This window comes from Takifugu flavidus, chromosome 13, assembly GCF_003711565.1.
Source record: "Takifugu flavidus isolate HTHZ2018 chromosome 13, ASM371156v2, whole genome shotgun sequence".
In the NCBI taxonomy this organism is placed as follows: domain Eukaryota; kingdom Metazoa; phylum Chordata; class Actinopteri; order Tetraodontiformes; family Tetraodontidae; genus Takifugu; species Takifugu flavidus.
Window position 1 is genome coordinate 13612483 of NC_079532.1, and position 17663 is coordinate 13630145.

The 17663-nt window shown below is 46.5% G+C and overlaps 1 protein-coding gene, 2 long non-coding RNA genes and 1 other non-coding gene across 4 annotated transcripts; 2 read left to right on the forward strand and 2 right to left on the reverse strand.

Annotated features, from left to right (window-relative positions):
- The first annotated feature begins 866 nt into the window (after positions 1-866).
- Positions 867-12052, forward strand: LOC130536607 (uncharacterized). Its single transcript, XR_008953411.1, has 3 exons — positions 867-1093; positions 1962-5697; positions 11950-12052. It is a non-coding gene; the product is annotated as an uncharacterized LOC130536607 (long non-coding RNA).
- trnag-gcc (transfer RNA glycine (anticodon GCC)) lies at positions 1469-1539 on the forward strand. Its single transcript has one exon. It is a non-coding gene; the product is annotated as a tRNA-Gly (tRNA).
- On the reverse strand, positions 5485-7510 carry LOC130536605 (uncharacterized). The gene is made up of 2 exons (XM_057052658.1): positions 7117-7510; positions 5485-6872 (listed from the first exon to the last, which is right to left on the reverse strand). Exon 2 carries the CDS (start codon positions 6754-6756, stop codon positions 5827-5829), a length of 930 nt encoding a protein of 309 aa, XP_056908638.1. The 5' UTR covers positions 6757-6872; positions 7117-7510; the 3' UTR covers positions 5485-5826.
- Positions 5485-12839, reverse strand: LOC130536606 (uncharacterized). Its single transcript, XR_008953410.1, has 2 exons — positions 12155-12839; positions 5485-5762 (listed from the first exon to the last, which is right to left on the reverse strand). It is a non-coding gene; the product is annotated as an uncharacterized LOC130536606 (long non-coding RNA).
- Between the last annotated feature and the right edge of the window lie 4824 nt (positions 12840-17663).

A 17663-nucleotide genomic window follows, 5' to 3' on the forward strand; every position in this document is an offset into this window, starting at 1 on the left:
CCTGATTCAGACAAAGCTCCTGCGGCAACACCCTCCTCCAGCTGGAGAATACTCTCTGCTCTGCCATCACCTCCACCACAACCATTTAAGTAAGAGAATTGATTCAAATTTAATACAAACAAAAGGATATACAGTATGTCAAAGGTACTGCTGCTTTTTGAGAACATGATTTTGAAGATTATTCGGAACAAGATTTCGCTGAACCGAAACTTGACTATTTCCAAGCGCTGCTCAACGAGCAATGTTCACATTAGCAAGAAGGGTCGTTTTACAAAAGTACTGACCGACTTAAAACAGAAGTCGTGCGTATGACATGCAGTCGTTGTCTTACTGTTCCGGTCCATAAATACTTGCGCAGACCCAGAACTTGCAGTGTGTAAATAGGGGCCGGTAACGAAATGTCCAAGGTTTCTGTCCAAGGTTGACATATGTCGATGACTTCAGCGTCCTCTTGTGTCCATAGTGGGGTACGACGACCCCCGCTCCACCCCACCCCCAGCGTCATTGTACTATGATCTGTTGTTTCTCCTAATCTCTCCTAATCCACTGATGTGTACAATAACTGTTGGATGAACACAACATTAACTGTTAGGGTCTTTTAAAAAAAAGGCACACTCGGACGGAACTCTCAAAATATCATCAAAGCCAAACGGGAGCTTTCTGACCTGTAGTACATGTTTTCCGCAGTACTTAAGCCTTCCTAAAGCTACAGTAGACGTCTTATTAAATAAAGAAAATATGGGAATTTTCACAATCTGCACAGGCATACAGCGTTAGTTATTATTCTTTATGCCAGAAATTGGTGTTTTATTGGGAAAGAGGGTTGATAAATAGTTGTCAGCTTGCACAGGGGAAATGGAGGCAATACAGCAATACCAGGGTCACAGCAAGGAAAACAAGGGTCAGAGCATGGGCGCATGCGCAGTGAGGGGCGCTGAGCGCACCACACTGGTCAGCGTTAATTGGGAGCGCGTCAGAGCGGAGCCAGTTGTCTTCATCGCCTGAAGAGACGGCCCAGTTGAAGTTAGGACGGTATTGTTTATCACAGACGAATTTTAAGACATTTTCCTGACTGTGTCGTGTTTATAGTTTGGTTAGTGGCTATTGCTTTATGTTGTTGGGTTTGGTAGTTGGGTTTCTGTTTGTTAATTGGGTGGTTGCATTGCGATGATTGTTCTGAGGATTATACCCTTTATTTAGTGTCAGACGACGTTATTGTGGTCGTATTTAAGCTGTCAAGTGTGTGACGATTTCTGTCCAAGCTTTATATCGTTAATTACCACGTGAAGTGCGTGTTAATTTATGCGTGTAAATACCTGTATTTGACCACTAGATGGCAGTATAGTCATTCAAGAGACGCCATTGTTTGGAACGCTTTTATCCTCGTTTATAGTTTAGAATTAAGTTAAGTTTGGTTAAGTATTAAGGAAAGTTTCTTTAAAAATGTCAGTTTTTTTGGCCTATTTATGCATTGGTGGTTCAGTGGTAGAATTCTCGCCTGCCACGCGGGAGGCCCGGGTTCGATTCCCGGCCAATGCAAATTGTTTTTATCTTATTCTTATGTTTTTTTTTAATTTGATCATGTGAGAACCCTCTATAGCTTTTTTTCGGGTTGGGGGCGCAATTCTTCCCCATTCATTCTCGATGGTAGTGCTAAACCACTACGGATGTAATATATTTTAGGCCGCTAAAAGGCGCCTTTTCCCCGTTTGGGCTCAGCGACACTGCTTCTCTCTCTCTCTCTCTCTCGCTTACGAAGGTTAACAACGTTTGTGTTTAATGTCCAGTTTAAATTTCGGATTCATTCATGAGAGTGACATTAGGAGTTCATGTTAATTTCCATGACAAAACACGTCTTTACCAAAGTTACTGTGCGTAAGATGTTATTTTACATTATTCTATAGTCAACTACAATCTGCCATGTCTCCAACGATGTCCTCATCCTCTGGTTGTTTCTGCAGGTGTGTGAAGACCTTGAGTAATTGTTGGCACAGTGGACAGTATTTCATCTTTTTCTCATGACTCTGCTGCAAGGCCTGTCGAAAGACCTGATTTGCTGACAACCCTCGATGGCTGGAGAAGCTGCCTAACCGTTCATCAGAGCATCAAAGACAGTGTTCTGTAGAACCAGCCAATGTAACAGCAATGCTAGTGGGAATGCTAGTTTTGTTGTTTTTCTCAGTGGAGTGCAACATTAAATCTCAAACTATGTACAATAGTGCAACATTACATTTCATAACTATGTACAGTGCAACATGCATTCCTGGCATGTAGTTCATTTTGTCCTTTCCTCCATCCATCTTCGTCTCTCTGCCTCAAAGAAAGGAGTGGCCACAAACTCTTTCCAAGTCATCTCTCGGGCCATCCCCTTGTCCCGATATAGAGAATAGACTTTAGATGGGCAGTAAATGTGTTTACCTGCCACTCCAGGGAACCCTGTATGTACTGTATATGTGGGCTGTTTGGTCCCTGTTTTAGAGTCAAATGGCAGAACCTGCAGAGGCGATCAGGTGGCTGAGAGCCAAGTCTCTGTCTCCGAGCTTTTTCCTCCACACGCTTTTTGGTGGCCTCCAGCTCCCTCTGGAAAAACTCTGACGCGGCAAATTGTTCAAAGGGCATTCTGGGGTCAGAGAGTCCCTCAGCAGCATAAGTCTGATGCACCTTCCTTGAGCAGTAGAAGTAGCGAACAGGACCCTGCTGACAGAAAAAGTGGATGGAAGATCCATCAGTCCCATACCGAGACTTGGGCTGTCCACAGGCGAGACAGGTTTTCGTCTGTCTCATCTTCTGCTCTGGTCGGTGCTGCTGCTGCTGCATCTCTAGAATGCCCTGCACAATTTTTTCAATGGAGTCCTGCGTCAGAGGCGTGGGCAGGGCGGCTGCTGCTACTGGCATAGCATCTGCACACAGATGAAAAGAAAAACAACAGAAATTAGATACGGCATGAACTTTGTTTGTCTGACATGAAATAAATGTGGTAACGGTGTATTTACAGCTCTGGACTTGCAGATCAGAGTTATGGATGCTCAGCATCTCCCTTTCCATCTCTACGTCCTCCTCCATGGCTGTGTTAAAGACAAAAATACCAGCTACAGGTTATTAGTAGAAAAGAAAAAAACCTTTTCCCAAAGTTGAACTTGTCACATGAAGGAATTAGCATACCCTGGGGCTCAGCTGGGGCCTTCATGGGATGCTCAGCAGGTGTGGAAGATGTGGTGGGCTGCTGCCTCTTCAGCAGGTTCTGCTGCAACCTGAACATTCGTGTACCTGGAACGCAGCGCTTGCCTATGACAAAATCGGCATAGCCATCACCTCTGCTGTCCCAGATCTCCTTCCACGTGCTCTTGGCTCAGGCACCAAATCCAACCAGCTGGTCGTCTTCAGACGAGGCAGTCACTCCATCCCCTCTTCCGCCATCATAAGTGAGAAGAGCCTGGATTTCTTGGAAACTGAGGGCATAACTCACAAATGACTGGAGGCTGTCCTTACTGTGGCTGTCAGCCATACAGAGACCTGCTGCTTCCTCATTCTGTTTCGTTTTTGATACACAGTGTATCCTACGTCATTCTGCAAAAGCCATCTGAATGACTTCCCTTTATATTTACCAAACTGCAGGACATATTCTCCCAGCACCTCCATCTTATCTGAGGGATCCCCCGCTCTTTGTCGGATGACGGCCAAAGCGTTCTGCCGTACGAGGTCCTCCCTCATGGCCGCAGACTTGTCCTGAGGAGTGGAACTCACCCGTTTGGCTTCATCAGATGGCTCCTGGAGGAGAAACCCAAGAGGCCCCTTGCGGAACACAACCTCAAGTTTCCCAGGGAAAAAGGCGAATTGCTTCTGCATGTTGAGCTGACATAAAGGAAAAATGTCTATTAATTTTCTCATTTTTATTAGACACTGATAAAACAGTTCCACCCATTTTTCAAATCACACCTGATAAATGTGATCAAAGGACTCTTACACCACTAAAAGATAAAGTGTGGTACCATGTGTAAAGCTCTGTGTGTGCCTGTGTTTGTGAGTGTGCACACATGCAATTATCATGTAAGTGTGAAAGTGTATGATCAAGGTTGTTGGGGTGTCGATTCAGGAGTTCAGTATGTGTGAGAAAATGTTGGGGGGTCTGCAGGTGGACAGTATCCCCTCTCAAAGACATTGGAAACAAAAACACACATTTGATGTAATAAAATGTAATACTACTACTACTACTACTACTATAATAATAATAATAATACACCACCACACACAAACCGACAGACCAATAAGTTTAAATTCTGATGCGTAGAATGACAATATTCATAATTCAAGACTTTATAACAAATCTTTACATAGGGTGCTGAAGCACGTCGTTTACAACCCAACTACCGAGATTTCAGTGCCACGACAAGTAAATCGGTTACTTGAATATAAAACATTAACAAGTTCATTCATCACTATCGTGTAATTTAAGACAAGCAACAGATAATATTGAATTAGAATCTCAACGCAACCTTGGCGTTTCATTGGAGCGATCTCGCTATACATAGTTTGTTCTGCACGTTCATATTTCACTGTAATTTGTCTTTAGCAGTCACCGAGGGTGGAATAAAATGTCGACATAGTTGGCGACAAGTTATGACCGTAATACAATAGGAAAAACTAGCTTGACAAAATATGACTATATTGTAGCATGACAAATACATTATAATTTAGGGCCAATTATAACATGTTCCTTGCTAATTTAGGACAAAATTGACCACAGCCTATGCACAATTACGAAAAGTTTCCTCATTACTTTCAAAAGAAATCAAGCCCAAACTTACCTTCAGCGAAGTTTACCAAAGAATGAACTTTCCGGAGAGGAGCCGCTCTTCATAGAAACGGCAGAACAGCGCCACAGGATGATAGCGGCCGGAAATATATTGCGTCCGTAGTGGTTTAGCACTACCATTGAAAATGAATGGGAAACGGTTTAGGGCCGTTTAGCTAAAAAAAAAAAAAACTCTCGAGGCGCGGGTTCGGGCCAGTCGAGAATAGTTGTAACGGAGAACCAGCCAATCAGATCAAAGCCTCCCGAAGACCTCAGAGGGAGAGTTCGAATCCAGCTTCGGACATTATCAAGTCGAAGATATGTGTTTGAAAAATTCACGATAATAAAAATGTTTAAAGAGCATCGCAGTTTCTGTGAGTTTAATGAGCCACAAATGCTTGCTGCTCTTTTTAGGAGCACAGCAGTCTATTAAACTGTAGTTTGTATCATAGCATCGTTTTAGTGACAAATTCTAAATTGCAAATAGCAGATATGAACAGGGAAATGCTACATTATCCCCTTATTCTGCTGCAAATAATCTGATGAGATAGGTGGGGAACAAATTCAGTTGAGGATAGACAGATGGAATATTAGTGTTGTTAGTATTATACTTGAGCTCTTTAGATATTGTTTTCAATTCAGGACTCTGCCGCCTTTAGTTGGCTTTTGCGAAGACAGAAATGTTAACAGTATGGACCAAAGTGGGAAATTCAATTTTATTTAAACACAAACACACTCATAAAACATTAAATCTCAAACTATGTACAGGAGTTAAATATTAAATGTAAAACGATGTACAATAGTGCAACATTAAATCTCAGTGCAACATTAAATCTCAAACTGTGTACAGGAGTGCAACATTAAATCTCAAACTGTGTACAAGAGTGCAACATTAAATCTCAAAAGTGTGTACAGGAGTTAAATATTAAATCTAAAACTATGTACAATAGTGCAACATTACATTTCATAACTATGTACAGTAGTGCAACATTTCATAACTATGTACAGTGCAACATGCATTCCTGGCATGTAGTTCATTTTGTCCTTTCCTCCATCCATCTTCGTCTCTCTGCCTCAAAGAAAGGAGTGGCCACAAACTCTTTCCAAGTCATCTCTCGGGCCATCCCCTTGTCCCGATATAGAGAATAGACTTTAGATGGGCAGTAAATGTTTTTACATGCCACTCCAGGGAACCCTGTATGTATATGTGGGCTGTTTGGTCCTTGTTTTAGAGTCAAATGGCAGAACCTGCAGAGGCGATCAGGTGGCTGAGAGCTGAGTCTCTGTCTCTGAGCTTTTTCCTCCACACGCTTTTTGGTGGCCTCCAGCTCCCTCTGGAAAAACTCTGACATGGCAAATTGTTCAAAGGGCATTCTGGGGTCAGAGAGTCCCTCAGCAGCATAAGTCTGATGCACCTTCCTTGAGCAGTAGAAGTAGCGAACAGGACCCTGCTGATAGAAAAAGTGGATGGAAGATCCATCAGTCCCATACCGAGACTTGGGCTGTCCACAGGCGAGACAGGTTTTCCTCTGTCTCATCTTCTGCTCTGGTCGGTGCTGCTGCTGCTGCTGCTGCTGCTGCTTCTCTAGAATACCCTGCACAATTTTTTCAATGGAGTCCTGCGTCAGAGGCGTGGGCAGGGCAGCTGTGGGAGGAGTGACAACAGCTGTCTCCATGGTGACTACAGGAACGCTGGTTGTTTTGCTCCCCTCCGTCAAGGAGTACCACAGCTGTTGAGTCTCCTGGAGCTTCTCTGGGCTGGTGTTCAGAGAGGAACTGGTGTTCAACAGCTTTGCCAGATGCTTCACATAGCGGGATATGTGAAACCTGGTTGTGGGGTGGAGCACGCTGTTAGGATCGGCCGCAGACCGATGGACCATGTCTGCGTATTCTCGATCCACAAACCTCAGGATGTCCTTCTCCCCATGATGATACTGCAGCAAACTATCAATAGCGTCTTTCATGGGAAGAGTCCAGCGTGTGTGGTCCAAGACAAACACTCGACCACCAGTCTTTATGGGTCCAGTGCGGGCACTCCTCGGCGAGGACTTCAGCGGCAGGGGCAAAGCTCGAGAGACGTCTGGAACACAAACAAAGCAATAATGCATCCTTAGTAACTCATATTATCGCGATATGGGCTATTGAGAAAACACATTAATATTGATCCCTTAATAACAGAAAGTGTAATATTAGGTTGTGGTAACACATCAAAAAATTGAGATACACTGACCTACCACAACCTAACTAAATCTATTTATTTTCAATCATTCAAAAGCCTTAATTCCAACATGCCGCTCTGAAAAACACAATTATCGTTGACCCACCCACTGATCTTTTAGGATCCTGGTCATCCTCTGCTGGAATCTCCTTTACACGTCCAGCAGCAGAGAGATGGAAGCTGATAGGTGGTGCAGGGGGAAGTGACGGCACAGCAGTCAGTGTTGCCCAGCTGGAGGAAGGTGTTGCGCCAGGAGCATCGTCTGGAGCGGGAGAGCCGAAGGCGGATCCCTCTTCTGCATTTTGTGTTTGTCCCAGTCCAGAGGGACCGGACCGCAGCCCAGTTCTCTGTACTCCAGCCCAAACCTTTCTCCAGTGTCTCTGTCGCAGGGTACTTGTCTTGTCCCGTCACTGCCATGGAAGCAGAGTTCAACTCCCACATTAAGGCAGGGTCAAAGACAGCAGGGAGGACGACGCCGGGCTTCTTCATGTCTACCAGCCGCACAAACGCTCATGGCCTGGGCCTGGAACAGTTCAGGGGAGACCTGCGTACCCGTGACCCACTGGGCATGTTGGAAATGGTAGCCCTCCTGCTGAGATGTACCACGGACAGGGATCCAGACAGGGACTTTGGCCCCTTTGCCCGCTACGTGGTTTAGCTGAAGGGTCCCTCCCTCCCTGTACATTATCCCCTCAGACAGTTCTGGGTCACTGAGGCAACCACGGAGGATGTGAACCCTCTGAATGTGCCACGTCTTCAGCATGGATGGCTTGAAGAGTGGGACATCGTTAGGGTCCGTGGCCAGGTGAAAGTGCTGCAGAACTCTCCAGCAGCTCGGTGGGTTGTGCAATTTTAGTTCTGCAGTGCTCTCGGATGTGCCTGTACTGCCTGCCCGCAGGCACTTTTCATAAATAAGTTCTAAATAATAAATATGTCAATTCACATGTGTTAAAAATGTTAATAACTTAAGAAATACATTCGAAGTTGTTTACAATTGTAATTCATTGTTTTGTAATTATTTAGCTAAAACTACTTCCGAATAGAGCGACTTCCGGTTTTCAGTTTGTGTCTTCCGGTTCCGCTCCGCTAAACAAAGGCCATGAGCTGATTTAGCATGGAATATCGGATCCAAATCCATTGTAAACTTTGCCATCCACGTTGAGCTGTTAACAAGGCAACGCCGTAAGTTTATGTTATATACTTACCTGTATGATTTATGCAATATTTCGTGATTATATGCGAAAATGTTTATAGATGAGTGCAATGTACTGTACGAACATCTGACTTGTTCTGAAAGCATGTGTAATGTGCTTCACAGTTTTCACCGCTTCCAGTAAAGGAAATTTCTGCAAAACATCTCCCTGGTTCTTTACTGGCGGTTTAGCTGCGTGTTTCCTACAACACTACAGTGCCGTTTGGTGGGGTTGGCTGGACGGATTCCGCAGAACTCGTAGGCATCACGGAGCCTCTTCAGGTCTTCCTGATCCACCACAGAGAAGGCGGCAGAAAGGAGCTGGCAGAAAAGGCTGAACAGAGGATGGTGCTCAGAGGTGCACTCTCATCCAAAGCGCCTTATACAGTGAAACAAGTCTAGCTTCACAACAATGCTGCTGTTGTAATGTGCCCGTGAGGCGCAGGTGTTGTCAGTGGTCCAGAGGTGGCTTCTGCAACAATGGAAGGGGTGGTCTTCCAGGCATCCCAGCACAGATGTTCACCAGGGACGCAGTCCAGGATCTTAAATGGAGCACAGCAATCCCAAAATGCGAGGCAGAGACATAGAAATATGAGCTCTAAAGGAAGAATTGTAACATTAAATATAAAATTTCTTCAAAGAAAATGACTTGCAGAGAGCATTTTTCAGTTTGAATGACGGCAATCAAAGAAGATCGCTGATCTCACCTGTCCATCCAATGGTAGCCTGCCTTTTCCACCCCAGCGTCACTGTACCTCTGGGCCATTCCTTGGTACATCGGTTGCAGAGACCTTTCTGTCTCAGCCTGAACCATCACCCAGGACACAATGAGCCAGTTCTCATTCATCACTGCGAAACTGGACATGGCTCCAGATGCCAGTGTCACCTTCCTTGCCATCTTCCTCGTGTGGTCCGACCTGAAAACCTGCCCGAACGTGCCCTGGAGGAGCTTGGTCAAAGACGGCTGTTGACGCTTGAACTCATCCAGCAGGCAGTCAGGTAGAATCCGGACACAGACACCCCACCCCAACCTTCTTGGTCCTCGTATGACCCGAAAGCACGTGGCCGATCTTCCATCCACACGTACTGGCCGATGGTTCTCTGTCCGTACGCCCCAGCCTCGGCATCCCTGACGTTCTGTACAGCGTGCAGATATGCCAGGTGAGCTCGTTCATACTTGAGGTGCATGAGCTCATTCACCTGGTTCGCCATATCAGTCGGTGACTTGCCAGAACGCTGCAGTTCATCCATTACTGACTTGCACACAGCCTTCTTGTAAGTCAGGAATGCAGGGAAAAGGTTAGTAAAGCGCACGGGCAGCTTCTCCACCCATCGAGGGTTGTCAGCGAGCCAGTTCCTGCGACAGACCTTGCAGCAGAGTCGCGAGGAAAAGATAAAATACTGGCCGCGGATGCTGACGATCACTTGAGGTCTTCCCACGCCTGCAGAGACCACCTGAGGACGAGGACAGCTATGGAGGCACGGCAGGATGTAATTGTTCCTCAACCTGACCATGATGTGGCTCTCTGGCTTCCAAATGAAAAATGGATGGAGCTGAAAAAAGTTGGGAAACGGGAGCTCAGCCACTATGTCCAGTAGCTCCGGTTGAGGAGGAAGACGCCAAAGAGAAATTGCGTTCCCAGGGTTATGCACTGGTCGGGACCCAGGCCACAACCCAAGTTGTTGAAGCTCCGTCCTCATCCACAGCTTTTGATGTTGTGAGCAGATCCACTTGCTCATGTCGTGGTCAGGGACAGGCATGGGAACAGGAGCTATGGGAACTAGGATAAAGTAAAGAAGACAGTTGAACAACATAACGTTATTATTACTGAATAGACAATTTCAGTGCCCCCGCCCTCACATGATATAAACACACAATACAAGGAAACAAACACGCGCCTCGGACACTTGGTTTCATTCCAGAGCTTACGCGTCAGATTTTTTTCATGTCAGTGACAAAGAATTGTGTCAATTTTAATTACCCCGGGACACTTTATTATTGTTCAACACCCCACGGAATGGGGAAAGTTTACATGGTTTAACATACCACTCTTTTCGTCTTCGGTAGAGTCCGTCAAAGGAGGCACTCTGGGAGGGGCACAGGTCTCTTCCTCTTCACACCTGGTGAAGCTGGAACAGCTGCAGGTACGGTAATTTTCAAAAATGAAATTACTTTATTTAATGCAGCTGCAGTTAGCAGAACACTTGATTGGATGAACAGAATTACAATGTTTTTACCATCAACTAGTGATTCGTGTACCTGGAACACAGCGCCTGCCTATGACAAAATCGGCATAGCCATCACCTCTGCTGTCCCAGATCTCCTTCCACGTGCTCTTGGCTCGGGCACCAAATCCAACCAGCTGGTCGTCTTCAGACGAGGCAGTCACTCCATCCCCTCTTCCGGCCTCATAAGTGAGAACAGCCTGGATTTCTTGGAAACTGAGGGCATAACTCACAAATGACTGGAGGCTGTCCTTACTGTGGCTGTCAGCCATACAGAGACCTGCTGCTTCCTCATTTTGCACGTTCATGATCAGATACACGGTGTATCCTACGTCATTCTGCAAAAGCCATCTGAATGACTTCCCTTTATATTTACCAAACTGCAGGACATATTCTCCCAGCACCTCCATCTTATCTGAGGGATCCCCCCCTCTTTGTCGGATGACGGCCAAAGCGTTCTGCCGTACGAGGTCCTCCCTCATGGCTGCAGACTTGTCCTGAGGAGTGGAACTCACCCGTTTGGCTTCATCAGATGGCTCCTGGAGGAGAAACCCAAGAGGTCCCTTGCGGAACACAACCTGAAGTTTAGGGCCAATAACATGTTCCTTGCTAATTTAGGACAAAATTGACCACAGCCTATGCACAATTACGAAAAGTTTCCTCATTCATTTAGTAGGAAATCAAGCCCAAACTTACCTTCAACGAAGTTTACCAAAGAATGAACTTTCCGGAGAGGAGCCGGTCTTCATATTCATAAACGGCAGAACAGCGCCACAGGATGATAGCGGCCGGAAATATATTGCGTCCGTAGTGGTTTAGCACCACCATTGAAAATGAATGGGAAACGGTTTAGGGCCATTTCGCTAAAAAACTCTCGAGGCCCGGGTTCGGGCCAGTCAAGAATAGTTGTAACGGAGAACCAGCCAATCAGATCAAAGCTTCCCGAAGACCTCAGAGGGAGAGTTCGAATCCAGCTTCGGTCATTATCAAATCGAAGATATGTGTTTGAAAAATTCACGATAATAAAAATATTTAAAGAGCATCGCAGTTTCTGTGAGTTTAATGAGCCACAAATGCTTGCTGCTCTTTTTAGGAGCACAGCAGTCTATTAAACTGTAGTTTGTATCATAGAATCGTTTGTGACAAATTCTAAATTGCAAATAGCAGATATGAACAGGGAAATGCTACATTATCCCCTTATTCTGCTGCAAATAATCTGATGAGATAGGTGGGGAACAAATTCAGTTGAGGATAGACGGATGGAATATTAGTGTTGTTAGTATTATACTTGAGCTCTTTAGATATTGTTTTCAATTCAGGACTCTGCCGCCTTTAGTTGGCTTTTGCGAAGACAGAAAGGTTGACAACAGTATGGACCAAAGTGGGAAATTCAATTTTATTTAAACACAAACACACTCATAAAACATTAAATCTCAAACTATGTACAGGAGTTAAATATTAAATGTAAAACAATGTACAATAGTGCAACATTAAATCTCAGTGCAACATTAAATCTCAAAGTGTGTACAATATTGCGACATTAAATCTCAGTGCAACATTAAATCTCAAAGTGTGTACAACTAGTGCAACATTAAATCTCAGTGCAACATTAAATCCCAAACTGTGTACAGGAGTGCAACTATAAATCTCAAACTGTGTACAGGAGTGCAACATTAAATCTCAAAGTGTGTACAATAGTGCAACATTACATTTCATAACTACGTACAGTCGTGCAACATGCATTCCTGGCATGTAGTTCATTTTGTCCTTTCCTCCATCCATCTTCGTCTCTCTGCCTCAAAGAAAGGAGTGGCACAAACTCTTTCCAAGTCATCTCGCGGGCCATCCCCTTGTCCCGATATAGAGAAAAGACTTTGGATGGGCAGTAAATGTATTTACCTGCCACTCCAGGGAACCCTGTATGTATATGTGGGCTGTTTGGTCCCTGTTTAAGAGTTAAATGGCAGAACCTGCAGAGGCGATCAGGTGGCTGGGAGCTGAGTCTCTGTCTCTGAGCTTTTTCCTCCACACGCTTTTTGGTGGCCTCCAGCTCCCTCTGGAAAAACTCTGACGCGGCAAATTGTTCAAAGGGCATTCTGGGGTCAGAGAGTCCCTCAGCAGCATAAGTCTGATGCACCTTCCTTGAGCAGTAGAAGTAGCGAACAGGACCCTGCTGATAGAAAAAGTGGATGGAAGATCCATCTGTCCCATACCGAGACTTGGGCTGTCCACAGGCGAGACAGGTTTTCGTCTGTCTCATCTTCTGCTCTGGTCGGTGCTGCTGCTGCTGCTGCTGCTGCTGCTGCATCTCTAGAATGCCCTGCACAATTTTTTCAATGGAGTCCTGCGTCAGAGGCGTGGGCAGGGCAGCTGTGGGAGGGAGGAGTGACAACAGCTGTCTCCATGGTGACTACAGGAACGCTGGTTGTTTTGCTCCCCTCCGTCAAGGAGAGTACCACAGCTGTTGAGTCTCCAGGAGCTTCTCTGGGCTGGTGTTCAGAGAAGAACTGGTGTTCAACAGCTTTGCCAGATGCTTCACATAGCGGGATATGTGAAACCTGGTTGTGGGGTGGAGCACGCTGTTAGGATCGGCCGCAGACCGATGGACCATGTCTGCGTAGTCTCGATCCACAAGCCTCAGGATGTCCTTCTCCCCATGATGATACTGCAGCAAACTATCAATAGCGTCTTTCATGGGAAGAGTCCAGCGTGTGTGGTCCAAGACAAACACTCGACCACCAGTCTTTATGGGTCCAGTGTGGGCACTCCTCGGCGAGGACTTCAGCGGCAGGGGCAAAGCTCGAGAGACGTCTGGAACACAAACAAAGCAATAATGCATCCTTAGTAACTCATATTATCGCGATATGGGCTATTGAGAAAACACATTAATATTGATCCCTTAATAACAGAAAGTGTAATATTAGGTTGTGGTAACACATCAAAAAATTGAGATACACTGACCTACCACAACCTAACTAAATCTATTTATTTTCAATCATTCAAAAGCCTTAATTCCAACATGCCGCTCTGAAAAACACGATTATCGTTGACCCACCCACTGATCTTTTAGGATCCTGGTCATCCTCTGCTGGAATCTCCTTTACACGTCCAGCAGCAGAGAGATGGAAGCTGATGATAGGTGGTGCAGGGGGAAGCGACGGCACAGCAGTCAGTGTTGCCCAGCTGGAGGAAGGGTTGCGCCAGGAGCATCGTCTGGAGCGGGAGGGGGCACAAGAGCCGAAGGTGGATCCCTCTCCTGCATTTTGTGTTTGTCCCAATCCAGAGGGACCGGACGGCAGCCCGGTTCTCTGTACTTCAGCCCAAACCTTTCTCCAGTGTCTCTGTCGCAGGGTACTTGTCTTGTCCCGTCACTGCCATGGAAGCAGAGTTCAACTCCCACATTAAGGCAGGGCCAAAGACAGCAGGGAGGACGATGCCGGGCTTCTTCATGTCTACCAGTCGCTGAAAGTTCCACCGCACAACGCCGCCATGGCCTGGGCCTGGAACAGTTCAGGGGAGACCTGCGTACCCGTGACCCACTGGGCCTGCTGGAAATGGTAGCCCTCCTGCTGAGATGTACCACGGACAGGGATCCAGACGGGGACTTTGGCCCCTTCGCCCGCTACGTGGTTTAGCTGAAGGGTCCCTCCGTCTCTGTACATTATCCCTTCAGACAGTTCTGGTCACTGAGGCAACCACGGAGGATGTGAACCCTCTGAATGCGCCACATCTTCAGCATGGATGACTTGAAGAGTGGGACATCGTTAGCGTCCGTGGCCAGGTGAAAGTGCTGCAGAACTCTCTCCACTCTCTCCAGCAGCTCGGTGGGTTGTGGAATTTTAGTTCTGCAGTGCTCTCGGATGTGCCGTTTGGTGGGGTTGGCTGGACGGATTCCGCAGAACTCGTAGGCATCACGGAGCCTCTTCAGGTCTTCCTGATCAACCACAGAGAAGGCGGCAGAAAGGAGCTGGCAAAAAAGGCTGAACAGAGGATGGTGCTCAGAGGTGCACTCTCATCCAAAGCGCCTTATACAGTGAAACAAGTCTAGCTTCACAACGATGCTGCTGTTGTAATGTGCCCGTGAGGCGCAGGTGTTGGTGAGCGGTCCAGAGGTGGCTTCTGCAACAATGGAAGGGGTGGTCTTCCAGGCATCCCAGCACAGATGTTCACCAGGGACGCAGTCCAGGATCTTAAATGGAGCGCAGCAGTCCCTAAATGCGAGGCAGAGACATAGAAATATGAGCTCTAAAGGAAGAATTGTAACATTAAATATAAATTTCTTCAAAGAAATGACTTGCAGAGAGCATTTTTCAGTTTGAATGACGGCAAACAAAGAAGATCGCTGATCTCACCTGTCCATCCAATGGTAGCCTGCCTTTTCCACCCCAGCGTCGCTGTACCTCTGGGCCATTCCTTGGTACATCGGTTGCAGAGACCTTTCTGTCTCAGCCTGAACCATCACCCAGGACACAATGAGCCAGTTCTCATTCATCACTGCGAAACTGGACATGGCTCCAGATGCCAGTGTCACCTTCCTTGCCATCTTCCTCGTGTGGTCCGACCTGAAAGCCTGCCCGAACGTGCCCTGGAGGAGCTTGGTCAAAGACGGCTGTTGACGCTTGAACTCATCCAGCAGGCAGTCAGTCAGGTAGAATCCGGACACAGAAGCACGTGGCCGATCTTCCATCCACACGTACTGGCCGATGGTTCTCTGTCCGTACGCCCCAGCCTCGGCATCCCTGACGTTCTGTACAGCGTGCAGATATGCCAGGTGAGCTCGTTCATACTTGAGGTGCATGAGCTCATTCACCTGGTTCGCCATATCAGTCGGTGACTTGCCAGAACGCCGCAGTTCATCCATTACCGACTTGCACACAGCCTTCTTGTAAGTCAGGAATGCAGGGAAAAGGTTAGTAAAGCGCATGGGCAGCTTCTCCACCCATTGAGGGTTGTCAGCGAACCAGTTCTTGCGACAGGCCTTGCAGCAGAGTCGCGAGGAAAAGATAAAATACTGGCCACGGACGCTGACGATCACTCGAGGTCTTCCCACGCCTGCAGAGACCACCTGAGGACGAGGACAGCTATGGAGGCACGGCAGGATGTCATTGTTCCTCAACCTGACCATGATGTGGCTCTCTGGCTTCCAAATGAAAAATGGATGGAGCTGAAAAAAAGTTGGGAGACGGGAGCTCAGCCACTATGTCCAGTAGCTCCGGTTGAGGAGGAAGACGCCAAAGAGAAATTGCGTTCCCAGGGTTATGCACTGGTCGGGACCCAGGCCACAACCCAAGTTGTTGAAGCTCCGTCCTCATCCACAGCTTTTGATGTTGTGAGCAGATCCACTTGCTCATGTCGTGGTCAGGGACAGGCATGGGAACAGGAGCTATGGGAACTAGGATAAAGTAAAGAAGACAGTTGAACAACATAACGTTATTATTACTGAATAGACAATTTCAGTGCCCCCGCCCTCACATGATATAAACACACAATACAAGGAAACAAACACGCGCCTCGGACACTTGGTTTCATTCCAGAGCTTACGCGTCAGATTTTTTCATGTCAGTGACAAAGAATCGTGTCAATTTTATACTTTATTATTGTTCAACACCCCACGGAATGGGGGAAATTTACATGGTTTAACATACCACTCTTTTCGTCTTCGGTAGAGTCCGTCAAAGGAGGCACTCTGCCGTCAGAGGTCTGTGCCGTGCAAGAGTCAGGTCCTGAAAACAAGTGCAGACTTGCTATTAAGAAATTACAGTCACTTAACCTGATGACAACATGTAAAGAACAGTCAGCTGTACATTACAGAGGTATCAGGTTGTTCATCAGCCCTAAATAAAAAAATGGAAACATACCTGAAGTTGAGTGGGGCTCCTCTACCTTTGTGAGACCCTCTGTCTCTGTCACCAGGAAGGCCAGCTGTGGAGGGGAGGGGCACAGGTCTCTTCCTCTTCACACCTGGTGAACCGGAACAGCAGCAGGTACGGTAATTTTCAAAAATGAAATTACTTTATTTAATGCAGCTGCAGTTAGCAGAACACTTGATTGGATGAACAGAATTACAATGTTTTTACCATCAACTTGTGATGCCTGTAGATCAGCGGTATCTCCAGGTGGGGGTTTGGAGCGTGTGGCAGATGGAACTAAAAAGTCAACATTAGTTTAGTCAGTTCCGATTCAATGAGTTGTGAAGACGCCGTTATTAGTAGAAATTCAAGCAGCCTTATCGTTACTCCTCCTGCTTTTTAGAATTTTACATAATTAAAATTAAAACAGTATAATCGTCTCATTCACACCAATTGAAATGACAATGTTAATCACCGCTCTCGAGGCCGAGCAGGAGGAGCATTGTGACTCGGTCAACAAACATGCATTCGCGTGTTAGTACCCTGTGCATCGAAACTGTTTTTCAACGAAGCATGCAAAAAGAACAAAAACAAACACTTACCCTCCTCGTAGTCAACATCAGTTCATCATTGCACGGATCAATTCATAGTCCTTACGACGGTTATTATCACACCAACATATGAAGAGTAATATTAAAGGAACTCGGCCGGAACATCGAGAACACAAAAATATTAAGATAAGTTTCAGATTTGGAGAGGAATTCTTCATGGAAAGGACGGAACTCCAGCTCTGAAACCTATTTTTCAGAAACCTGTCTTTGCTCCTGGTGGCACTCTCGGCATGGCGGCTGCTGCTACTGGCATAACATCTGCACTGTCACAGCCCCATTACCCCAGTTCCCTCCTGTCCCTCTGCCCCAGTAATTTTCCACTCTCCCTGCCTCTGCTCCACTCTACCTGCCAGCCACTCCCACCCCATCAGCTCAACGCCACTCACCTGCAAGCACAGCTGCAGCTCATTCCCAATCAGCCCTGCTTATAAGCCTCCCCTGCACTCTCAGTCTTTAACGATTTAGGGCCGTTTAACTAAAAAAAAAAAAACTCTCGATGCTCTCGAGCCCGGGCCTCGAGAGTTTTTATTGTTTTATTTTTTATATAGCTAAACGGCCCTAAATCGTTTCCCATTCATTTTCAATGGTAGTGCTAAACCACTACGGACGCAATATATTTCCGGCCGCTATCATCCTGTGGCGCTGTTCTGCCGTTCCTATGAAGAGCGGCTCCTCTCCGGAAAGTTCATTCTTTGGTAAACTTCGCTGAAGGCAAGTTTGGGCTTGATTTCCTACTAAATGAATGAGGAAACTTTTCGTAATTGTGCATAGGCTG